Source organism: Danaus plexippus, chromosome 20 (genome assembly GCF_018135715.1).
Source record: "Danaus plexippus chromosome 20, MEX_DaPlex, whole genome shotgun sequence".
Lineage (NCBI taxonomy): Eukaryota > Metazoa > Arthropoda > Insecta > Lepidoptera > Nymphalidae > Danaus > Danaus plexippus.
The window spans coordinates 4068078-4085158 of record NC_083550.1 but is presented as its reverse complement, the minus strand read 5'-3'; the positions used below and the strand labels follow the sequence as shown (position 1 = coordinate 4085158).

The window sequence follows — 17081 nt, the reverse complement described above, 5'->3', positions numbered from 1 at the left end:
CGAAATAATCAATCAATATATAAGATTAAATTTTTATTTTCAGCATCAACTAGACTATTTCATATACAAGTGTAGCTTTTACATGACAACAAAGAAATTCATTATAAGGTAACCGTCGATTAATTAATTTATAGACTATGTAATATTTTGAGAGCGATATAACGGTACATTTCTTAAATTGCTCGTTATCAACAATATTCGTACAAAGCAACCTTGTGATGTCAGGTCAAAGAACGCGTCAATTTTCCCCTCCTGTCTGATATAACAATGCAATATAACTTCAATTTACGTTTAAACAAATCGAATGAAACGCTATCATCTGATTGTATCATATAAAGCAAACATATTGCCAGTTACTCAGAGCAACATAGCATTTCCATTAGATCCCATCTCAGCTTGTCAGCCGACGAGGAGATATTGGCCTGATCAAATTACCTTTCGTTGGTTTCACCTCAATGTCAGCGTTGCCATCCATCAATAAAGTTATTCTTAAATTCTTACACTCAAATATTAAATACAAATTTCTGCAAGGAACGAATTACAGAAATTAAATTATGAATTAGATTTACACGAAGTACTTATGTGGTTTCATTGAATAGAAATAGCTTCTAACCATTGGACTTCATAATCAAACGGATAATTACTGCCAAATTAAAACCAGCCAAATTCGAATTCATTGCAATTGGACAAGTCAGTCGCGTGTCTGTAATCATTTATCGACAACCGACGTCATTAATTACTATCGATAATTTCTATTCTATGCAACGAGCTGCCAATGCCTATAATCGAATGGCGTATATATTATATGAATTTTCAATGTGTCTTGAATTAAAGTGAATGATATGCGAGTCATGATTACACATATGAATTTATACTAGTATATAAATACATGAAAATGAAATTTATTTCAGCTCATATAATGCACTACATCAAATAGGTATAAGAGTATGCAAGGAGATTACGTATTTAACGTTCTAAATTTAAATAGCGATGACATTTATAACATGTCATATAACATATATTTTTGAAAACCTATATTTCAGAATGTATCAAGAAGTCAATTGACACGAATTGATTGGAATCAATAAGGCTTAATGTTATAGTAAAATCAAATAAGATTTACTATAATAGTAATTATATAAAATTTCCGACGTAGCTGTACGGCTTCGATACAATTCGCGCGGTGTAGCCGGTGACGTCATCACAATGGCAGCCGTGTCACAGAAGCCATAAGCGGGCGCCGGCGCAGACTAACGTACTTAAATACGATACATTATACATTGCCTTCTTTTATATAACTTTTATAATACCAACGTAACACGAGATGCGCTGTATATCGCCTTGTAATATAAGTTATGAATTTTTGTATTATCTGTCGAGGTGAGTGTAAGTAGAATAAATTAAGGCTAATGAATGACTTATTGTGTGACGGACAGGAAATTATTATTGGACCGGTCGAGTTACTGAGGGTTAATAATAATAATACACGAATCGAATGTATGTTCACTGAATTCTAAGAAATAAACTAGTGGCGTAATCCTCGGACATTGAAATGCATGACTTAGAAATAAATGATTTCTTAATAACTGTGGTCTCATTTTTTACTGTTATTATATTATATCAATTGTTTATAAATTATGTGGCGTTAAAGATATTTTCGTGTTTGTATGTATTTCATATGAATTATATTTTCGCGAACAAATAGCTTGTTTGAATAGTATTAAAAGACAACCTGAGGCGAGTATTAATATAAGTAGATGTATTTAAAGTAGTTCCAGTATGTTTCATACTGTATGGGTTACTTTGAACTTGTTCTGCATGTCTCGGTTGCTTGTTCTTAATACGGCTTAAGCGAGCCTTTGACGGTAATAGGCATCCCGTACGGATCTTTGACGCTTAAGATACTTTAAGTTTGTCGTGTTAACATTTTCATATATTAAATTATTATAGATATAATTAATGATATATTTAATATTAAGATACGAAATTCCGGGAATTATAGAAAAAATACAATTCCTGTATATAGGTTTCTTTAAAGTAGATACATTAAATGTAATTGTAATATTTTTCGATTATTTCATATAACACAAGTGTCATTATACCGAGTAACGTCTCAATGAAACAAAAGAGATTACAATAAAAATGTTTCACTTTTGTACTAATGTTATTGTTATGAAGTTTTCAACTTTACGCTCTTTTGTTATAATTGCAAAATGGCAACAATTTTATTGCTCGGAGATAATATTAAATTCTTGGATTAAATTATATTTGAAATTTCATTTTAGTGAAATATTAAGTTATTATTGGATACCTAAGAAATATAAGAAAAAATTAATAACGAAACCCCATATTGCCATTTATTTAGAACAATAATCATCCTCTTAGTGTGCCTTTTAATATAATCTGTACAAAAGAAATTAATCACGCTCAAAAGCACACCAACGAAAAGGTTTATAGAACCTCCTTGATGGTGACGGCTCAAAAAAATTCCCACCAAAATAGATAAGGGTTGACATGTGACTTGGTTTTATGGCGTAATCATGCTTAATTTGAATGATAATTACTTTAGCACGGGTTTGAAATTTCGCTGTCATCAGTAGACATCTAGTAATTTGGCTCGTCGCTTAGGTACCATTTAGTTAGTGCTTCGCTTAATAATTAGTAAGTACACCTCTGAATCAGTGTCGAGACGTTTATTTTGGCTGAATAATTAAAACTAATATCTCAAATGCAAACATTTATTAGTGCAGAATGTTCATTCAATTGAATAGTTTAACAATTCGCTTCGTTTATTCTATATGTAATTAAAAACAATAATCTCCAAATTGGACGTATGTATTTGTATAATAAGTTAAGGGTTAGCCTCATTTGTCAAACAAAAACATTGTGAGTTATTTTTTTTTATTAATTCGACCTTCAACTGCAGCAAGAATGGGTCTCGTAAGTCGTAACTAGTTGACTTGGTACTACCTACCTACTAACTAGACATCGCTGATAGATGCTCTATTTAAAATAAGGATTTTTGTACTGCGGTAACTTTACATTGCTATTTTTAATATTTTACCCAATTGCTATGTATCTCAATTATTGTATAAGAATAGATTATTTATTTTATTTTTTGTTATAAATATATATATAAAGGTCTCTCTAATGCAGCTGTATCGATGTGTAACCTAGAAAATATTGCGTTTAACCGATAATGACAAGGGAGAAGGAATAAAAAATGGATGTTTGCACTTTAGGGATGAATTTAATTCAAACTTATAAAAATCTTTCGATAAACAAAAACTTATACCTACTCGTATTATATTTGCATAAAAATAATATGGCGGCCACAAAATAAAATTTAAAATAAAAAAAGTAGTACCCAGTATTGTATCTTATATGGCCCTCCATAATTGTATTCTTTTATAATCTTTGAACGTGTGACAATTTTTAAAAAACTACTTATACATCTTTTAAAGACTACAAGTTTCCAGTTCTACGAAGTTGCTAAAAAAGCAAAGCTTAAGACCTCACAGCCAACTACGAATATAAAAAAAATATTTTTTGTCTACTTTCAAGCTAAGATATAAATAGGATTTATATATATAAACCCGCATGCAATTTGCATCTCTACCACAAATCCTGGTTCTTGCTTTTTAAATACATAACTGAGTGATGAATATCAGTAAGTTGGAAATTTTAGTGTTTATTATTCGTTATATTTTTTTACGTGAATTTTTAATGGTAATTTTGCTATATTAAATGTCACGTTGTTGGGTAACATAATATGATACAGCAGAATATATTAAATAAAAAATAAGGTTCCACATATATATTTTTTTACTAGATGCATACACATTATTCGAAAGTATGATTCAAACTAGTTTAAGTAAAATTCAATAAGATATTGGTAACAAAATTTGTGTATCTAACTATTTACATACATTATTTTGTTGCGCTCTATAAAGCGCGGTAAATATTTGTTTTTATTAAGATAAAGCAACCATTTCTTGTGCACAAATGATAAGGGAGCGTCTAATTAAAACGTCACCCCTTATCAAACGGCCGTTTACCTATTACCTAACTATGAAATGCTTTGTTCCTACGATACTCGACCGATTGTGTATTTTTCATGACAATTTGTAGGTTATATTGAAGTGTTATGTTTAGTTGAATAATGTAAAAATACCACGATATGAATCACTATGTGACGTCACCGTGCTGAATGGCTCAAAAATTTCTAGTTTCCGAGAACTGAACAATAGTGGATAGAACAATGAACAAGCGACAGGCGGTGTCATAGTTGCGCGAGCACAGGTAAGAAAGCAGAAAGGTGTTTTAGCTTACCTTTTGTATACTGCGCTGACGCCACCGCTAGAGAACCCACTACGAGCGCCGCAAGAAAACCCCTCTCTCCCCCGCGAAACATTTTCTGTAACTTAATTTAAATTTCAAGCACGTCACTACAGTAAAAACTTGTCACAAGCTGCAAACAAGCACTCACGGAGTCGTGTATTCACACAAAACACGCACACTATCACAGAATACAAACGCACATCCATTTGAAAAATGTTCGTTTATCCGATACAGGTAACCGCTTCGCACGACTCGTGGGACGATGCATGCAGGTAAAACGAGTAAGCCTATTAAGTTTCAATAACTTAAAACTATCTATTTAGGCCGTTCTTGACTTATTAAACACTTAACTATACGTCCGACACGGAAGTTCCGAATAAAATTATGTTTTGAAACTTTACATATTTTCGTAATACAATTTCGAAGTTGAGAGCGGTAACAGGCGTGCGGCGCAACACAACCGCTCCGCGCATCGTTCGCGATAGACTGGCGTGAAGTGAGCGAACAATCAACAAGTTGCGATCGCGCGAGGCGGGCCGTTACGGCCGGAGCATGCGCTATTCGCTTCTATATTCATACTCGACTCTGCTACTATGTTGATTTTACCGCTCGGCAAAACTTTAAAACATGTTTTTTCGCGACATGACAAGAAGGTAGAAGCCCATCAGTGTATTTTCTAAGACTGCTGCGTCTAGTCGACAGGGTTATAGTAAAGAGAGGTATATTAGAATGAACAGCAAATAAGGCCAATTAGAGATAGAAAATATTTTACTGATACTTATATTTATATTATATTAAAAGATGCATTAATGGATTCATATAACAGAAAAGATTTGCATCACCTTTCGGAAAAAAATCTTAAGTACAATTGACGAAACAATATTGAGATTGAATTAAGGCGCCATCTTGATCTTGTTGACAACTTCCTGCCGAGGCTTGAGATAAATGTTCACTCTGAAATGCAAAATCCTAATTGAAATTTAAATACCTGCCAAATAACCAATATTATTTGTATATTATAATGGACGATATATACATATTTCAATAAAGAATTATTTTCATAATGTCTGAATATGATTATCATAAAAAAATTATCTCAATACCTACACAAAATAAAAAATTCAAATCATTTCGATATTCACTAAAAAAAAAAGCATTCTCTGATCAAAATAACATTAATGCCAATGCCCATCAATATTAGTTACTTATATAATCAAAACAAGCTTTCCCTTTTAACCTTCATTACAACACGACCTTATAATTGACATTCTTCAACACAATTAAACAGTAATGCCCTTACGTTGTAATGTCGTTGTTTGTTTCGCGTCCTCAGCTGAGTCCCGGGGCCACAATTCCCTGAGTCTGGTACACAAGGAGACCATTCGTTCCACTTGCCTAGGGCGCATTGCTTTTGGTCTAAGTATTGTCTCGATTCAAGCAGAAGTGGTTCCGCGATGTTCCTACGAACATAGTAACATAGTATTATCACTTAACGTCCGAGACCTTAACATCTCATCTGTCGGCGACCACGGTTGCCGCAAAGTAACCGATATCGCATCGGGAGTATGTAGTTTTTTTTAAATAATAAAATCATGCGTAATAATCCGAAAATATTAGTTCCATTTAAATGAATACTTGAGAAAGTCTTAGATCTCCTTATAGTATTATCACCTTATTCATATATATGACTTACATAAACACAGTAATGTAAGAAATAAAAAATCTTCAAAAAAAGGGAAGTATAAAATTAAATAAGATGAAATCGATATAAGAGTTGGAAGCATAACTTTGTTTTTTACGACTTGTTTAGAACTATTTATAGATTGTAATTAATTCTAAACAGTAGCTTCTATTGTGGAAATTATTTTGTAAAAAAGATCAAGTTTATTAATTGTCGTGGTGAGAAGAAAGGAAGTAAATATAACATAATTGAATTTAGCAATTATTGTTTTATGTGCCTTACTCACTGAAACACCTAAGAGTTAAGACGAATAAAGGAAATAAATTTCCTTAAAATTTATTCACCTATTTTCCATTTCGGAGCGAATATTCAAACACATACATGTGTGCATATATACTTATACATATACATAAAATATGCAGTCGGGAAAAAAAAATGAACACGTACCTACTAAATTTAACATTTCTAACTTTCAACAATTTGTGAGAGAGTAAATTTAATTAATATAAAATATCCGTAAAGGATTACTTTCATTCAGGGCAAACAACTTTTGAAGTAGAACATAATATGTAGGTTACCTGCGAATATATACTTAAAGGAAGAAATTCTTTCACGTAACGCTTAACATTTTCGCTTCTCCACAAAAGTATAAACTATGGCGTTATTTCATTAACTTTTAATGCTCTAACACTCTAACACGTTCCTCCTCAGGATGTGCTAATTTCAAAGCGGAATTTCCTTTGATGATCAAAGATTATTATTTGAGATAAATCTTATGAATAAATGTAATACTTACTCCGCATTTTGTTTTTCCCCTTCTTCCTGGGGACCCTCCTCGTTTGTACCTTTTAAGAACAGATCGAAAACAGTTTAATCTATGGAAACATCACGATAAATGAAACGTTTGCGTTTTAACTAGATTTTATGGTATTGAAATTAAAATCTTTTATACATTATTGAACATAAACATGGAAGTAAATATGTATACTTACCTTCACAGTCAACTCCGACCAGAGGGTAGACATCAAGTCTCGTAACTTGAAGCTTAGCGAAAGCCTTCAGATCGTTTAAGTTCAACTGATAAAACGGGGAATCCGCATCAAATGACCCGACCGCCACTCTCTCTACATTATCGACTGGCTGCGTCACTGATCTAGGCGACTGAGAATATCATGACAAAATATATTAATAGCTTCACGTTGTAGATAGAGGAATATTTACGTTCTATGTACTCTATATAATATTACCAATATGAATAATTGTTACGTATAACATAATTTTAGTTTAAATTTTTATTTTATTGTTAACGCAATAAGTTTTTTACCTCGTATGAAACTCCGTCCATAGTGCCAGCGTCCCATGGATACAATGGTATTTCGTAGTCCTCTAACCAACCTTCTTTCGTACATAGTTCGAAATTGTACACTCCTAAGAACCAATCCGGAGACGGCTTCATAGCAACCACTAATGAGAATAAATGGTGTACACGATCCACTCTGAATAAAGAATGTGCTGGTTCAAACATGTGTGGGTGACGGCGACGTTTTCCTCTGATCAAAGTCCTAGTACCATTTTCCTTCGACATCTAGAACTTTCATAGAAACCGACTCAAACAATCCGATAGGAAATAGAATTAATGTATTAAATATATTTTGCATCTTCAAGTTATAACGTAGTCATTATACTAAAATAGAAAATGTGTATTATCGGATAATTTATTGAAGCATTTTCATTGCAAATGTGTGTTGTCTTTCCCGTTACTTTCAAACTTATCAACATTAGCTCAGCGACCAAATAAATGTTGATATTACCGCCTTTATTATTTCCCTTTCGATTTCCGTAACGTTTGCGTCCTCGGCCAATCTCTTTAAGCCGAGACTGGCTTTGTCTCCAGGCTTCCACAGAAGGTATTTATATGCGTGGGAAGCTCCAACCATGTGGCTGTAGCTGTTGTCATCAGGTCTACTTGGATAATGAAGAGGATGAGACATTCTAGACCAACGACCCTTAAATATCACCTGAAATGTTTGAAATAATCAAGATCAAGAAACATCTTAAAGTAAACTGGCAACATAAAAAATATTGTCTTATTCTCGAAAATAACGTATCAACGCTGAAGGTTGTAAGTTTTAGTATTCTTAAATTTATTTATTTGTAAAATAATGAGGGTATTTATAATTTTCATCGAATATATGTATGAGAGATTTTCGCAATAGAAAGATTTTTACACATTCTGTTGCATACAAAACGGCAAGGCCAAAATGGTTTTTCTTATTATTAATACATATAACGTATTTTATAAAATAAAACTGTGTTTTCAGTTTTAACTGCAAGTTTTATTGACACGACTACTGTATGAAAGTATTTCTGGAAATTTATGAAACGTCGTGTAAGATGTAAGATGGTAAAGTACTCAATTTAAAACAAATAAAAATAGTTTTAGGTCAATGTTTACTTGGGAAAATATTAGATAGCATCATAACTTAACAAGTATTTTACCTCATATCTGGCTTCGCTGCATAAATTACATGGGTCCACAGGATCAAACGGGGGGCTGTCCAAAGCTCTCTGATCATCCTTCTTCAATTCAATCGTTAGATTTTCGCCAACATACCATGACTCTCCATTCTCAGCTATCATAGCCCGAAGACGTACTTTCTCCTTGCCCTCATATTGTTTTGGAGAGACCCAATGTATCTATAAATAAAAGAGAGCAAAAGATTTAAATGCAAGCATCACTTGTTTATAAGCAATGCAGACTGTAAAAATAAGGGTGTTTATGGACATAACAGATAAGGATAAACATTCGCCTTTCCACTCACCGGACGAAAAATGGCTATGAGAAATATAACTACATACTAAGTGAATGTTCCACGTGAGGGTCATATTACCCTGGAGGGCAGCCCTTTTCTCGCTTTCAGTAAATTGACCCAGGCAATTCTATTTCACATAAATCAGATAAATCGTTCAGAATTAACGCGATGTATCAATTTTTACTGGACAAACATAGGGTGTTCTAGTTACAGGATTATACAGTGTGGTTTTATTAATTTGAATTTTTATCGTCATCAATAAAAAATTATTCATTAAGAATTTTTCTTCAAAGGAATGTCTTAGGTATGATGTGATACAAACTGAAAATAGGCAGCGGCAGTTAAATCGAGAATCCTATTTAGTATGATACTGGTGAACCCGCGAATGGGAAGGGTCTAGGTTTAATTAATTATTACCTCAACTCGATATTTATCCGAATTGTCAGTGTTCTCGACAGAGTTGTAACAGCGTTCACTGTATCTCGCTTGTCTGTTAGTCGTCTTCAAGCTCCCCACGTCTTCTGATCTCAGGTCGAATTCAAAAGCACCTTTGTCGATGTCCGGATCTTCCACAGTTATCATGAACCATCGGAATGGGCGGGTTGTGTTGCTTGTTGTTAGAATAACTGCAATTTATTTTTTAATCAAATATTTAAATAGTATTAATAACTCAGTACATAAATACTAATAACCCGGTGTTGTTGCTGTATATCGTTGTAATGAAGACATTAAATAATTTTTACTTAATAGTGAGTGCAAGTACAAGAATTTATTTTCATTGTTTGTTTAGTCCCTTGTAATAATCACGGAATAACAACAGATTAACAGTCCCTTGTCTAACATTATTGTTCCAACAAATGGTATAATTATCACTAAGGTTTAATAGTAATGCCAATAATAAACGGATGTGAAATATATGATTTAAAACAATAGGTTTTAAAAATATATAATATGAAACTAAAATAATAACAAGGTACATCAAAGTACGCTTTCAAGTTAATATTTATATTGTATATAATGCCGTATTAACCCTAGCAAGTCCTCGCTTAAAATGGGGACCCACATATTTAATTCCTTTCAAATTAACTGAACATTTACTACTTTGAACATAGAATTATTAATACAAAGACATATATTGAAAATACTCAATGTCGGAAGGAATATATAACACATATAGCGAGCAAGTCGTTCTTATAAATATACCCAAAAACACAGCAGATGAGGGGCTTTTCCGAGGAATTTGTTAGTCTCCCGATTAATATGACACTACAGAAATATATATATATATATATATGCTGTAAAAAAACATTTGGTTTAGTGAATATTATAATTTACTAAACTAACGTATATAAGTCTGATCGGGTCTATAGATATTGGAATCGTCGCCCTTCGAGTCGATGGTCATTTTGAAAAGGCCTTTATTTTCGCTAGGCGTCAAAATCGTGGCTTGGGGCGGCGTTTGATCACATTTGCCAGGCTGGGCAGATGCTAATGTAGTCGATAACAGTATTACGAGGATAATATACCTGTTAAGAAAAATATGTCATTGAGATTTTTTAATAAATGATAAACGCCTTAAAGAATGTCACGAGCAAAATGTTAATAATGCGTTACTGAATTTTATTTTCAATTTAACCAAATAAAGTCTTAGTTCTATACAAAAAAACTTTAATATTTATAGCATTAGAAGTATTAAGAAAATACATTAAAACAAATTATTCTCATTGTATACAAAACACAAACTGTTTAATCTATCGAAATAATTTAAAGATATGGCGCCTGGACAAAATATAAAGTGCACTTAAAATAAACTGCAAAGATTTACTCCTGATATACAATCAAATTAGTGTTTGCGAAGCCCATTCCTTGTTCCTATTCTAGATTTCTAATTAGGATATGCGAATGAACTGGATATTAAAGTATTCTGCATTCATTGTTATTGTTACTGTTATTATAAAATGTTTTGTTTTATGACGTCAGTGTTATTGCTTTGACACAATATAAACAGCAGAGCTTTAAGTTATATAAACAGTAATATAAGTGTTGAAAACAGCATTCAGAAAACAAATAAACCAAGTTACAAATAAACAAATACATACATCCTTATCAATCCACAAGGGCTCGATCAGAAATCACCACTTTTGTATTGGTATTTTTCCGTGACGGTTAACACATGAATGGCAAGAGCGTTTTATTGAAATAAATGGTTGTAAATACGAATAGAATACCGGGAATGTATTAGGTTAACCTAGCGTCAACTCGCAGTGTTCGCCGAATGAACGAACGGTTGGATGCTTGCCAACATTGCTTGCTCCAGAAAAGAATCAGAGACGTTCCATATTAATGACACGCGGTACGGTTTTTTTATAGCAAATATTGTTTTTTATTTTTTTTTATTTTATACATAGATATTATCAATACATTTCCTATAAATGTCAGGGTAAACAACGTTGTTAGACAAAGTATAACTGATCGGACTCAGTGTTATGGAAAACGTGTGTAATCACTGAAATTGTAGTTCCTTATAATATAAAAAATATATTATTTTATTTCAATCATTCGTCTTCATCTAACAACTGTAGTAATTGTTAGGCATCTTTTTTACCGCTACTATAAGTCATTAAACCAAGTACACAAACAATTTCCAACTGTTTTTATGATAAATTTTTACACTTATTTTATTTTACATAATTAGTGAAAATTAACAATACGGTCTTTTCTGTCATCGTTCATATCAAATATTAATTTAAAATACCCAGCAACATTCCTGTCGTCCTAGCATTGCTAGTTACATAATTTTGACCATTATAATATGCAACCATTATAATATGTTTTTATGACTTCTGTAAAATATATTTCAGGAATTCATACTTTTTTCAATTCAAACATCATGAACATATTTATAAAATAAATAACAATCCTATGTCTTTATTATACACTGCTTTTACGCGTTAAAGTAAATGAATTTAAGGTAACCGCAGAAATAACTGACGATGTTATTTAAATATAACTCGCTTCGTTTGCTTTGATATATTTGTTTGTATATAACAATTGTCCGTTAAAGTTTATGAACCCAGTTTCAAAATACGAAAACCAATACATACAACAATATTTCATTTTTATTCTTCTACGTAATAAGCAAGACTTCTATATTGTTGTTATTGTTTGTCTAGATTCCCAATCTAGATTTTATTAAAGGCAATAACGGATAGCGCAAACGGATATAGCCTCGCACTGAAATAACTCGTACTTTAAAGTTTTCCTATAATTATGTTCAGTGAACGGGTGTGCGGGTCACAAACATCATGAAGAAGTAAAAGTCTAAGAACTTAAGAATAACATTAAAAAAAGCTTACGTCACTTCATCAAACTGCTTTTTTCACTTTATCAAAAAATAATCTATGCGATAGTCTCGAATCCCGATAGGTATCAGTGTTAATTTATCGCAAAGAATATTTTACTGAATTATTCTCTTCAGCCGTTGTTAATTCTATCTTTGGATTCATCAAAGTCTCGGTCACCACATTATGATTTGGCACTTACATAAGTATACTTATAAGAACATTTAGAATAAACTTATTTTAAACAATAAAAAGCATATATAAAGATTTGTAACATGAATGTATATTATGTTTTATAATTTACGGTACTCGACAAACAAGGAAAAACGGAATACGTTGAAACTTATTGTGATAGCCATAACAATATTAACGACACAAATTATTTCTGCTACATAAAGTTTATCTTCCTTGTCTTTTGAAACTTTTGAATTTCCTGGAACATGTCGTTATTTATATTAAATTTGACTTTCACATTGGCTTTGTTAAGTTATATAAGTATGAAGAATATCCTATTTTCATAAAAATTTTTGTTTACTAACCAAACTTACAGCAATTTCGATAACAATACCTACTGATGTAACACGAAGAATGGTCGAAAAACTTTGTGGCTCATGGTGCATGCGAGGTTTAAATTTGTACAATTTTAAAAGTAAAAAATTATGATTTAACATTCGTCACCTGCGGTTCATTGTTTTCATTTGCAAACGATGTGGGAATTTTGCCAGCATTGAACGCAATTATGCTTTAAATTCTGATATATTTTCGGCGTTTTTTGATTGACCACCACAAAAGAACTATTGCTCAACTTCACACAAGTTGTACCCTACGTTGCTTTCTACCAGAATAGATTGGAGTGTGACTTATTTCTGGGCTTAGAGCAATAAATAAATATTTATTTTTAAGATACGTTTTACAAGATACATTATAATTTTGTTTCTATTGTGTTTACTGTTTTCGTGTTTACTGTTTTTCGTTTATTGCTTGATCTCTCTTAGGATAGGCAGAACAATTCGACCTCACTTAATGACGATCTTAACACTTACACCCGTTACAACATTTCAGGTTATCTTAAACTGTAAAATTAATTATACATTGATCTTCCGTAGCAACCCAAATGAAAACCTCATTTTATGTATAGCCTATTATGAACTATACCGATGTATGTCCCCATCATTTCTTAAAACTGCCATTCTACACCAGTCATCGATAGATTATCATGTTATATTTGAGATTATTTCCTAATAACATAATTTCTTTCGTGTTTATTTGGGGGTCCTCTTAACATATACACGTCATAAATATGCCATATCCACGAAATGCTTTTCATTCAGCACAACTATGTCTATTTAAAGGGATACAAGCACCCATTGCCCGAAAAACAAGCACTTTTTACTGAGTCTGAGAAAAGACCTATTACGTATCACTTAATATATTAATTTGGGTTTTTATATTTTTTTCTTTCAAAATCTTTATAAGTTGTGTATCGGAAATTATTTTTTGTTTCATTTACTATAGACTCAGTGTTGTATAAAAGACAGACCAAATAGCAGAGATAATTTTTACAAACAAAATTAGATAACACAAAATGTTCATTTCATTATTTTTGTGCACAGGCTCGTCAACCTACGCTGATCAACCAGCGTCGATTCCAAGGATTTCCAAGCTCCATAAATTCCATTTCTACGAAACGTGTTATCAAATGAAAACCACGTCAGGTAGTTTAAAAATGTAAGTATAACTTCACTTATATAAATTAGTTCATTCAAATAGTTTTGTCCAACACTTTTCTTCTACTAACGTACAACTACACTTGGAGGTAAAAATTGCAATTGTTTGCTTCATATAGAGTGTATTTTTACATAAAAAGTAATCTTTCAACTTTAAGGGCTGAAGAATAATATCTTATTTATTTTTACAAAAATTGTACTTTACGATAAATCACCTAAATAACCTACGTTACATCAGAACAACTTAGATAACAGTTTCAATTTTATTAAAATTTTCCAAAAAAGTAACTATATTATAGGAATTAATTTTATAATTCATATTGAAAGGTGATTTATTTTGAAAACGTCTCTCCAATCCTCACCTTGATAGCCCACGTATAACCTTTGAAGTAAATCAATGCTCATTAATCAAATAGCATATAAATTTTATTAATAAAATTCTTAGACCCTTTAACAAAAGCTTAATTTGAGAAACGATGTAGAAAATTATTCAGAATTATGACATTAATATTAACTATAGTAAAATGGGTCCCGATCAGAAATTAATAATATTATAGATCCAAATAGATTTGATTTTCACTTATAATTACGTATACCCTATAGTAGTTACTACAGATTCGTATGATAATAATAATATTCACGTACAATAGCAAACGAAACATATAATTTGAAAATATTTTTTGTTAATAAATTAAATCATTAACTTTATATAAAACATCAAACAAGTATAGTTCAAATAAATCTAATATGACACAAAGCTTACGCGCAGTGTCAAAAGATGGCGGTACTTGTTCAACACTACTACAGTTGTGTAACGTGTCCCCTCGAAATACTCGTCGTCGGACAACTGTCTGCTACATTTAATATTATAGATTCTAATCTCTGATACCCAAGAACTAATGTAAGTAACGAATCAAACTAAATAATATTATTTCTACTCAACAAATGTTTTGTATCATGTAATTCAATATTAATACATTGTTTGGATATTTTTTTAAAAATATTTATAAGTACGAGATTACCAAAAAAATAAGGTAAAAGATTAATGAACGTTATTTAATATTTGAGATGGGTAGAGTTTTGCTTTCATGTATGCTTATTTAAAATCTTTTAAGATTTCCCTTTCACTTGGTGACAACATCGAATTAGGTAACAAAATCTGTTTTGTTTGCGGTAGTTTCTAAACATAAATTTATTATTATGAAAACCACTCTGATTATTATATGAAAAATGAATAAAGTAACATAAATTTTACACAATGAAACACAATGATATTGTTTGTTGGTACACGTATATTGAACAAAATCGTTGGACACAAACTATAGTCGTTTAGTATTCGTCATCTGTGGTCACGTGTTTTCATTTGCAAATGATGTGGAAGTGCTGCCATCATTAAATGTTGAATAATAAATTAACTGCGCATTTATATGCGGGTACATATTGATTAAATATTCGCAAAAGAACATTCGTTTGTACTTTGTTAGTTCTGCTACGGCGTTTCAAATTACGAATTTTATCTAGTATTAATTATTTCAATTATATTATTATAATATGTGTATATTTTTTTTTCATTTTGAAAATGTTCTAGATAAGAAAAATTCTACACAAAGGTTACTTCTTTTTCGAAATTGTTTAAACTAATTAAGAGAATATAATTTAAGTCATGTATACGCTCCTTATTTAAATTATAAATAACAATTATTAAAAAATATTATATAAAAAGGAAGAAGCATTAGCCATGATAATTACAAACACTTTAATTGATTTTCACGTTGTGAGATAAGGTATGTCTATCACCTTCCTTAACGTCGTTATATACTATATTCAATATATTGTCTGTTTCTCATTATTGTTAATAAATATTTTATAGACCATTAAATGTTGATATTTTTCTGTATTTAAGACTTTGTTTTTGAGAAAGAAGTACTTGCTCCACAAAGTACAATTCGTATTTATAAACTCTTAATTTCCCTTTTCCCATCCTCTCCTCTCCCTCTTCTACATTCAAGGTCGGCAACGCACCCGCAATATGTCTTATGCTACAGATGTCCATGAGCTATACCTGCCATCAGGTAGGCCGTCTGCTCGTTTCCCGCCTTTGAGATAAAAAAAACCACCGATATCAAAAGTTGGGCCCTTAACATCAAACTTCTGTGATTTGTCATCCTGCTTTTAATCGTGACTAAATTTTAACCGGGTAAGATATTTAAATTCGAAAACTGGCTTCCGTTTTTCAAAATAAATTTATGATTTTTGCAGTAACTCTTCAAGTTTCCGAGATGGAAGTGATAAAACCAAAAACAAGATCTTGTTAAGTGGATTTAAAGGTTGCAAGCGTAGATGTAATTTATAAATAGAATATGAGAATATTTTGCAGCTCAAGCTCTTTTTGATGAATTTGACTAGAATGTAAAACTATTAGGAGATTTTGAGAGTTCTTGTTACAAATATAATACAAAAGTTATTGTAACAATGTTCTAATCTTTTTTGGTTTCGAACATGTCATAATTTTTTTTTTAGCTTCAATAGAATATTGTTTTGCGTCTGAATATTGAGAAGCGATTAAATTTTTTTATCCCCTTCTTGCATGTCACATACAATACTATAGAAATCATAGAAAAGATAACTTATCAGCAAATATTCGTAACTTATTTATTAATACCATTTGAAGCACATTTTGAAAATAAGTGTTGAAGAGTTTAAATCAGTTTAGTCAAGTCGATTAGAACTGATTGCTATCTATACTATCAAAGAGGGCCCAAATTTTCTAATGTACCCTAAGGTCCCAAAAAAGTCTAAGATAGCCCTGGAAATGGACATTTTGAGACATTGTAATTGAAAACTATGTCTTTACATTGAAACGTAAAAATTGTTATTAATATTTTATGAATCTATAATAGTGAGGAACTTACGAAAAGACAGGATACGTGTCAAACAAAGATTTATTATGACGACGTCATTGTAATATTCACATGAGGTCACACGAATAACCTTTAAAGCAAATCAATATTCATCAATAAGTATAAAGTTATGAAATTCAATAAAATTCTTGATATGATTGTGATATTTATTTAACTGTATGTGCAGCTCTTTTTTAATCACACCAACTATAATTTAGGTATCATAGCATACCCCCAAATTGGCTTTAGTCTAAAAGTCCAAGTATTACCAAATTATT

At 31.3% G+C, this 17081-nt stretch overlaps 2 protein-coding genes across 5 annotated transcripts in view; both read right to left on the bottom strand.

Moving 5' to 3' along the window:
* LOC116774053 (DE-cadherin) overlaps positions 1–4826 on the bottom strand; it is a 107882-nt gene extending 103056 nt beyond the window's left edge. Inside the window, exons 1-2 of one of the 3 annotated variants that reach the window (XM_061523967.1) lie at positions 4490–4826; positions 4333–4423 (exon numbers count right to left, since the gene is read on the bottom strand). In XM_061523967.1, coding sequence (XP_061379951.1) covers positions 4333–4414 — 82 coding nt within the window. In that variant the 5' untranslated portion in view covers positions 4415–4423; positions 4490–4826. Of the gene's footprint in view, positions 1–4332 lie in introns of all 3 variants that reach the window. The other 2 variants (XM_061523966.1, XM_032666678.2) reach the window with 2 other exon arrangements.
* Positions 4827–5091: 265 nt separating this feature from the next.
* Positions 5092–11088, bottom strand: LOC116774073 (spondin-2-like). 2 transcript variants are annotated; one of them, XM_032666704.2, is made up of 10 exons: positions 10935–11088; positions 10180–10361; positions 9253–9461; positions 8522–8719; positions 7834–8040; positions 7347–7607; positions 7015–7183; positions 6819–6867; positions 5642–5801; positions 5092–5295 (listed from the first exon to the last, which is right to left on the bottom strand). In XM_032666704.2, coding segments are annotated over exons 1-10 (1533 nt in total). In that variant the 5' UTR covers positions 10937–11088; the 3' UTR covers positions 5092–5199. The 2 variants fall into 2 exon arrangements, with proteins under 2 accessions (XP_032522595.2, XP_061379952.1); XM_061523968.1 differs by lacking the exon at positions 10180–10361.
* Positions 11089–17081: the final 5993 nt, after the last annotated feature.